General features: G+C 43.0%; 1 protein-coding gene across 8 annotated transcripts in view; it reads right to left on the bottom strand.

The window, feature by feature from the left end:
- LOC116843985 (disks large 1 tumor suppressor protein) overlaps nucleotides 1-9,544 on the bottom strand; it is a 99,809-nt gene that overhangs the window by 81,009 nt on the left and 9,256 nt on the right. For all 8 annotated transcript variants that reach the window (XM_032815009.1, XM_032815010.1, XM_032815011.1 and 5 more), the window contains exons 3-5: nucleotides 8,392-8,604; nucleotides 2,316-2,478; nucleotides 225-363 (exon numbers count right to left, since the gene is read on the bottom strand). In XM_032815009.1, coding sequence (XP_032670900.1) covers nucleotides 225-363; nucleotides 2,316-2,478; nucleotides 8,392-8,604 — 515 coding nt within the window. The remainder of the gene's footprint in view (nucleotides 1-224; nucleotides 364-2,315; nucleotides 2,479-8,391; nucleotides 8,605-9,544) is intronic.

Genomic DNA, 9,544 nt, shown 5'->3' with positions numbered 1-9,544 from the left:
CACGGGGTCTTATCGAGGGAGTGGCGATAAAATGGGGCAACTTGCGCGACGTATAAAGCGGCGAAATCGCACGAGGAACGAAGGCGATCAGCTTCGTCTTGAACTCGCGAAAACGCGGATATACGATACCACGCGTCGCATCCTCACGCGAAAAAGGAACGACTGCTGGCAGGAGGAGGGTCGCAGTAGAGACGGTTCGCTAGGACGAAATTAATGGGACTCACCGTGAAACGTCTTCCTGGGAAACAGCGCGTGGTGTCCCTGTGCCGTGCAAAGCGAGGGAAGACGCGTGGCGTGACTCCTGCGAGTACGGAAGCGCCGCGGTGTTGTTCTCTAGCGCCGACACGGAGCCGTTTTGCTTGCCTGTTAAAGTAGAAAAAAATCAAACACACCTTATTACACCAGTATTGATTAAACAGTCATTATATAGTCTGATATATCGACGGAACTCTTCTATCTCTCTCGGGACAAATGAGATGTTTGTATTGTTCGGTATATCTTTTTGAGTCTAAGACACTCCACATACTATTTTATCTAGATTTGATTCGTCCGTCCGCGTGTGTATACTCTGCATAAAAACAAGTGGAAAAAAAGACAAACAAGAAAGCCAAGATAGAAAATAGCGTTTTCGAACCGACGTGCGTCGGCTTGTTTATTCGCACTGAGATGTTTTCTCTGGAAAACTCGGCTCGAGCCTCCCGCTTCTCGGCAGCTGAAGATTAAAGCAAATATTCGAATAATCTCGGGAGCACCGATCCGCCGGCGCATTAAAGGGGCAATTTGAATTCAACCGGCGTCGAAGCACCGCGTTGAGCCCCGGTTTTTTTTTAGCTCGAATCGCCAAACTGTATCGTTTGCGTTGCGACGTGCACCTCTTCGTTCGGGGGTCGGGGATGGGGGAGAATTAACACGGAAATATTGCAAGGGACCGCCGGGGCTTAGCGTGTCTCGAATACTTTGGGAAGCAATTTTTCACCATTCGCCTGTAACCGTTCGCGTGAAAACGCTTAATGACGATCGATCTCCCTTCTCCGTCTGCACTCGTACGCGAATTTCTCTCAAAACGATTTCGCTGAGCTGGCACAGTCGCTTTTTTTCCCGATATACCGAGCGAGCGAACGCGCGCGGCGCCATCGAATTTTAACGTCGCACTCTCGAGATTTCCCCGATCGGTACGTTTCTGAGCGCGCGCGGGAAGACAGACCAGGTAGGAGAGCAGAGGTAAGACGGAGTCGCCGCACGAACCGTGGTGAGTTTACGAGATCCCCACTTTACGAGAGCGATGAATAAGTTACGGCCCGATCGTCGGAAAATTCCGGTGACGGGGAAGACCAGCGGATCAAAAATTCATTTCCGCGCCCCTCGACGCGAGACCGAGCTCGTCCGTGTTTATTTCCAGCCGGGCAGGCTGGAGAAAACGGACAGGAGGGGAGATTGGGAGGGACACGGTTCATTTGAATTTCAACGCATCGCGCGCGCGCGGCTTTGAATAATTAATAGGACGTCGTAATTATTATTTCGATCGAAGCCCACGCGCGCTGGAAAAACGGAGAAAAATGCGACCGCGCGACGGAGATGACGACGATGATGGCGGCGGCGGCGAAGCGACGCTTCTTGCGGGATGGTTATTAAATCGCGCTCGGTTGGAATTTTCGGGCACCTTCGTCGCGTAAATCACGGGGTCCCGGCGGCCTCCACGCCGCAATTTTATTTCGTCGTCGCCTGATTGATAGTCCACGAAATTGTGTTTGCGTTTATATCGTAACGAACGCGTCCGCTTCTTCCCGTATTTTCTTCAGAGTCATCACGGGTCAATGAAAATACCTTGAAGAAGCGCGATATTAAAATGCAGATTCGTGTTCTGGGCGTTACTGTGTGTGCAATTAAAGCTCGAGCGTGACGTCAGTCAATCAGCCCGCGTGAAATTATTAACGCGCGTCGGCTTCTTCTAACGTTCCAATTAGCGTTATCGATTATTCGGGCAAGTGGTCGGGTCTTTCGGGTATATTACTCGAATATAAATATTGATTTGAGGGTTTCACGCCAACTGGAATCGAAAGGCTTTATTTTGCTTTCTGCACATGAGCAAGTTAATTTAATGGGTACATAAAATAATTAGTTATTTTCGGGTTATTGATTCTTTTTAGCAATAAGAGATAACGAACGAGTATATTGCATACTCGTGGCTATTTACTACCCGGGGATGCCCGGGTGTAGAAATACACCGTGACTTATACTGACAACACACTAGTTCCAATGACCGGTGAGCGAACGGTGAGTATAAGTATGAAATATTTAGAAATCGAACGACTTACGTGGCTGAGGCGAGAGAGAATTGTCCGACGCTATTGGAGGAGGAGGCGGAGGTATAATTCCACGTTCCGGTTTTGCGACCAGAAGCACGACGCGATCTTGGGTCGCTTTCAGGGTCGCGACAGCCTCTTCGTGTGTCACGTTCTCCAGATTCTTGTCGCCGTGCTGAAACCAATACGAAACTTGCCTTTAGCGACGTGCCAGTTCCTCGACGTTTCGTCGTTTCGCGCATACTTAATGGATTCGCTTCGGGTGATTCTTACTCGAGGCACTTGGGTTCACTCGAAGCGAACGTGTTAACATCGATTTCTTAATAGTTGACGACGGGAAGGAACGACGTCATTCCGGACGTTGCCAACGGCGCTCGCAGACAAACATTAAAGTACGCTGTCAGCAGCGAGAAATATCGTTTTATGCTTAATACAGCGCGTAATGCCACGTCATGAAATGTTAATTGACGCGAGCAAAGTACATATGCAACGACCGTCCGACGGTTTTTGGACAGTTTGATAAAATCGCACTATTAGAACACACAGTTTATGAATATTAAGCTTATAAATATAACTTCGCTCTTACAATATTTTTCTCGCAAGGGGATACTATATTCCATTTATCTCCACAATTTTGGCGAAGTTAAAATTGTACTCTTAATCGTGGATTTATCTTTATCTTGGGAGAAAGACGATCGATTGTTCAATATATTGCTAAATTAATCAATAATACAGAGACACAATCGTTCTCTTCTGGGAGGCAAGACAGAGTCTCAGTTTTCAGATACGATTTACGTCATGTCGCTGCGGCTTTTCTACGTGAAAATAACGACGAGCGACGAATCTCGTTAGAAAATGACAAGCTGTCGACAACGGTGCTCTTTTTAATTGACGCGTCGGTCGGTTAAAGTAGCTATGAAGTCGACGTCATATTATTTATCTATCTCTGATTGCCACCGCATTTCTGACCCAAGATTAACAAATCCAATCGATAAATCTGCTTCTATGACTATTTGAGCGAGTCGATGGGTAATAACCAAGGCAAGAGACGCTGACTCGACATATCGCGACAAGCACCGGTTGCATAAAGGGTGTCTGACACGAGATGGCCAAAAAAGCACGAATGCAGGCAGATTAGGTCAAAATTGGACAAAAAATTTGCCTACCATTTTTCAAACAATCACGTAAAATTCTAAGATATACTTACGATTTTTCTTAAAATTTTAAGAAAATATTTCTTTGTTTGAAAAACAAGGTTTTAATATTAAGTGTGTTAATAGTGTATTCACCGAATAAATATTTATTATTTCTGAGGTATTTTTTCTCTAAACGTATGGGGAAGTCAAAATATATATAGTCAAAATATATATAGTCAAAATATAAATATATATAGACTAAGAGGACCGATTTTGTAATAATTTAAACGTAGATTCAAGTTTAAAACTCCGTAACTTATATTTAACTTTAAGCTCTGTTCAAACACATCAAACGTGTCGTCAGAACAGAATTTAAACTTGAATCTAAGTTTAAACTACCATTGAAAAATCGGTCCCAAATAAAATAGAAAGTGCAGGAAGTTTCTGTCGCGAAGTTTCACGTGCACTTTGAAAACTTTCACATTGAGATTTTCGTGTTACTTTTTCCGAATGACATTTTTTTCGAATGACACTTTTCCGAGTGTGTGTTCCGATGCCGAGCTGCCAATATCAGGCTGGTATCGAAAACCTGGCGTTTAGTATGGCTCGACGCAAGAGGCTGGTATCGTAAAACCCTGCGTGGAAAGTAAGATACGTATTTCCGCGGTCACGTCTGACGTTCGTATATTAATACTCCCCGCTTCATTCATTCCTCGTGAAGATATTACCCGTTAGGAATCATTCTACTTTTCCGCTCTTAATGGAGAAACCGAAGAGGGAGAAAGACCGTGAGACATGTAGTCGGTATAGTCGCATGCACAAACAATCCGATCACGGGCGTCGCGTACTTCGATAATTGATTTTCCCCCTTCAATTTCCCCTGTCAATCGTAGCCCCCTTCTCGTCCGCCAATGTTTCCCTTGAGACACTAAGAGGCAATCGGTCGCGATTATTATCGAGCCTGCGTACATTGAGAGACAAAAAAAGAAAAAAAGAAAACGACATGACTGTTTAAAAAAAATGTCTTCTATGTGCTTTGCAACGTTTCAAATATTTTTTTCCAATCCTTACTTCTTGTTTTTATTCGGTAAAAACTTACACAATTCAAATAATTAAAATAATCAAGTAAAAATTTCACAAAGAAATATATATATATATATATTTTCTTTATCTGTTCATTCAATAAACTTCTCTCTTTCTAATTTCGTCCAAAGGGACGTTCCTTCAAGTCACAATACCGATGAGAGCACACGCGAGTTTTACAGGATGCCGAACTCAGGTATACTATCGTTCAGATATGCGAGCTATCCGAACGCTTATCTAGGAATTTTATTTTATCTATACTTTCCCAGACATGTGTGTACATACATGTATACTGCGGAGGGGACTGGGAGAGGGGGCTCGTACGGACTCATGTCGCAAGTAGCGTGCGACGTGACTCCCACCTGGCTGTTCTTGTGTGCGCAGCTAGTCGTTCGTGCGTTTGCGCGTGACGTATAGCAGGTAGCAGGATGGTAGAAGGTATGAGGAGCTTCCAACGACTCTAAACGACCAACTCGTCCGTCAGGAAGCGGCGATCAAGTGCGGATAGGGAAAGTAGATTAGGATGGTTTCCGCGACGCAGCTTCGCGAGAAATTGATAGCACCTCCGTCAGCGGTATACACACCGGCCGGCTCCACCGGCTGGAGTTTACGATTTTTCGCTTTGGCGATTTCACCAAGCTACCTTCAAGACTACCCTCTTCTGGGAGCCGCGCCAAAAAAGCGCCGATTAAAGCCGTCGGACGAGCTGGCTCGTTTGATTTATGACCGCCGTGGTGAAAGTGCCATTAGAAGGCTATGCCCCCCTTCGGTGTGTTCCGAGGATTTGTTAGAAGCTTCTCGTACCTCCTACTGTCCTAGTACCTGCCATGCGTCCCGTGCAAGCGTGTACTCGGCTTTGCGGACGTTCAATCGGATATGAGACTGCCGCGTCACTCGAATCGGTATTCCAGTCGCAATCAACGTACACGTCTTATAAGAATAAGACGTGTTGTTAAGATATTTTCGGAATTTTCTGAGAGTTCGAGTAGCTCACACAGCTGAACAAACGTCTGATGCACCCGAGTTTGAAACTTCGTAAATCTTGCGTATTCTGTCACCTTTATTACGATGGTCCAGATAAACTCGGTTATTACATTTTTGACGAGACCAAAAAAATTTTGCCGTACGTACATGTAATACTGATCTCTAGTGAGAGATCGTTGCATCGCACATATATGCGACGTTGGTAGCGAATGTGTTTACTTTGAAATAAATCTCAAAATACAAAAGAAAATAGATTGCTTCTTGATACCAAAGATACGAGAAACAAGTACTTGATCGGAAAGATCATGAGTCGCTCTGAGAAACCAAGATGTGTGTCCATCAATTGTGAAATTAGTAAATAATTTCCACCCGACTATAAAATAAAAATATTTCTTTCGTAGAAAAGTTATAGATAGTAATTTTGATACGCGTTTTTTTGCATTTAAAAAGTCGTGTGGCTTGATTTCACTCGCAAGCAAAATTTTATAAATTTGATTTAATGTTGACAACAACAAGTTATGAATAACAAATATAAAATATAATATATTCACTCGTAATGCGATATATACACTTGTAAATAACGTAAATAAAGTTTATAAATAACCAATAAATTTGTATCGGAAACTGGACAGATTTTTGTTTTTGTACTCGCGCATTTGCATCAGAATTTACTAGAATAAAAGCTTGCTTTCGTTGCTTTGTGATAAATAAATATTAACTACCATTTCTCTTTCGTTTTATTAATAAATACACGAAGAGAATATATGTTTGTTTTGTTAAAAATTAATTCGTATAACGACCAGCTCCGAGTTTGTACACGATTTAATATAGAGATTTGTTTTTGTTTTCCGTAAAATGATCGTTTACTTTCGTGAATGAGAAGAACCTTAGAATTTGACAAAACTTTAGTCTGTAATCCGATAAAGATCAGCCGGCGAATTTAAAATTACATTACTGTTTAAAAAAAAAAAAAAAAAAATATTTAGGGATATCCCGCGGAACGTGCCATGAATTATATTTGCCATATTACTCAATTTGAAAGTCTATTAAGAAGGGATCGAGAGAGGATCGGGACTCGATTAAACTTTCGGCATGGAAATTTCCTCAGGTGTTTACGACAGTGTCCCAAAACTTTCTCCGTTTTATTTTGCCGCGTAGCAAAGTAATTATCGATCGTCCTGTAATTAGTCTCGGCACGTGCAAGCCTAAAGTTTTCGTAATTATAAAACTCGAAACGGTTTTCGCGTTCGTGCATGAGTGCCGGCTTCTCACAGCGACTCATGCATACTTTTTCCCATCAAGTACTTGTTTCTTGTATTTCATTAAAGACCAGCGTCATATGTGCGTGATGGCAAAATTTGTTTCTACATTCACATTATTAAACTAAGTTTGTTTTAAAAATTACGTAATAAAAAGAATATGAGGTGGGCTTTGAGGAGAGTTCTTTACATAAACCGCGAACGTGTTAACATAAAGTTCACAGCGAGACATCGTCGGGCGAGAAGAGCAATCAGAACTTGAAATCAATCATCGCTATGTAATATAATGATATGATTATCGATTCCAGGTCTCTGGATAATAATTTAAAATATAACGTACCGTGCGGCACGAGTGCCATTACAGAATAATCGGTCTCATTGTGAAAGCAGCCCGGCGATTGTTATCGCGGTAGAAGGAGGAGCAGAGGGCTCGATCAATTACTCATGAGCTTCGGAAAGCAGCGTAATTTACTGTGCCATCTACATTTATCTCTCTATCTAACCGAGAAAAGTATGTCACGAAAGGGCGGTCTCGCGGTCACCTTGCTGCCGGAATGAAAAATGGTCGCGACTTTATTTTTCCGCAAACGTGCCTCGCTATTCCTCCTCGGCCGCGAAAAACCACAAAGATGAGAAGAAACTCACGATGTTGAAACATCCCGACAAGGAATATCGCGTTTTCACTGACGACATTGTGACTTTACGCGCACGACTTCTTCAAAAAGAAAGAACTCTAGTTACAAAATGATATTTCCTGTAATCCCTCACGTTCTAAGCGAAAAACAAGATTAGATATTATTAGGGCTCTACGATTAGACAATCAAATTTAGCGATTGAAGTCTTGTACGAACGCTAACAGAAAGTGTACAGAAAGACAAGAGAAAGATTTTTTCGCATTATTATATTCGCACATAATAATATTCAGTCTGTGTATGACAGACTGAAGCCACCCGAGTTGAAATTTATAACCTACCACAAGTCTCCAAAAAGTGTCATTCGTGAACACTATATAAAGATATACAGGATTTAAATCACAAGGACAATGTCAGAGCCATTGACTGTCTGTCGCAAAATCTTCGAAATCAAGCAACAATCGATTATGTCCAGAAGGAAAGTGCTGATCGTTCGGGAGCGAAATTATTGAAACCCGCAAAGATGTAAAGTATGTGACAATTTCGGTTGCTAGTCTTTTTTGTCAAAAACATAGTGTTTCTTTCACTGGTCTATACGTTTGACGGTATTTGCGGACTTAACGTGTAACTTAAATTTTGACTCGGGCAAGAGCGCTACGCTGCACATGCGCGAAAAGACTAGTCCACGTGAAACGAAATTCCTCCAACTTTAAGGACACTTTCCTCTAACTTTAAGAAATACTGTGCTTAGAATATTTTTCTCTTGCGTGAATCCTCACGGGGCCATATATAAGAGTGAAATCCTCTAGGATCTCAAGGATTCTGCTAAGAATAAGATTATATATATCAAATGCGCGAGCCAGAGAGTGTGTCTGATACTTTTGCACCGATCGCAATTCAGAGACCGAGTAGAGGTGAAAGCGATACACGATCGTCGTCCCGGTATTTCAACGACGCCACGGATAAATACGGCAAACGCTGTGTATTCACTCACCAGAGCGTTCCTGACGGCCACCAACTTGTCACCGACGACCAGGCGACCGTCGACCTGGGCTGCCCCGCCGTCCATGATTTTGGTCACGTAAATCCCATTGTCGCCCGGTATATGCTGATTGCCGATACCGCCGGCGATGCTGAAGCCGAGGCCCTTGTTTCCCTTGATCAATTCGATCTCCATCAACTGCGTGTGCCTCCGCCGGCGTACATACTGAAAATCGATGACGGCGGACATGACGTTAATTGAGCGAGCCCGGAAGACGCCGCGCGCGGCCGATCGCGGCGATTGTGCGCTCCAAGGGGAGCGTTTGAATTTAAGGACAACGCGTGGGAGTAGTAGCCTGGGTATCGGCTTCGTCCGAGAACGTCTCGAGGAAAAGCAAAAGGAAGAAAAAGAGACATACTTCCTCTGCCTCTCCCTTTGCCCCCATGCCCTTTCATTTCGGTGTAACAATGAATCCACGTAATTAAATGCCCGGCTGATAGCCTGATCGGAGAGAGATACATATATCCCTTTTCGAACTTCTCTCGTTTACTCTCGGTAAGATTTATAAAGTGGATTTGTCTCTGTTCGGAGGGATTCCCCTTAAGGGCCCGTTTATAACGCCGCTAAGATCGTCCTCTCACCGCGTTAATTAAACTCCACGCGAGTTAAGATAACGCCGTGCATCTTGATCGCGACGCGACTGACTGACATTTTCTTGCGGCGTGCCTACCGACTAGTCATAAGTTTGATCGACGTCGACGTGTGATTCATCGCGACTCTACACCGTGTGTTTCGCGCGTCCGTTAAAATCGCAGTGTCGTTCGACGACTGTGCGTAATATCAATGAAAATCGAAATACGCGCAGGCCAGTACTTCTGCCGTCATTATTTATCAAGTGCTTCTTTAATCATGTAATAGACGCGGGGACCAACAAATTATATATAAATAAAAAAATATAATATAAATATAAAAATATAATATAACGAATATATCACCCGATATGCGCGATAAATTGGAAAATTAATGCGTTGCAACGTTAATATTATTCGCAATTAATTATAGACGGTGGTCTGGAATGTTTATGAAATTTGAAATACACGGAAAGAGTATATTTCTCTCTCTCTCTCTCTCTCTCTCTCTCTCTCTCTCTCTCTCTCTCTCTCTC

Source organism: Odontomachus brunneus, unplaced genomic scaffold, assembly GCF_010583005.1.
Source record: "Odontomachus brunneus isolate Ranch 3 - 2012 unplaced genomic scaffold, Obru_v1 Obru_scaffold_037, whole genome shotgun sequence".
Taxonomy (NCBI): Eukaryota; Metazoa; Arthropoda; class Insecta; order Hymenoptera; family Formicidae; genus Odontomachus; species Odontomachus brunneus.
This window is presented reverse-complemented; position numbering and strand designations above follow the sequence as displayed.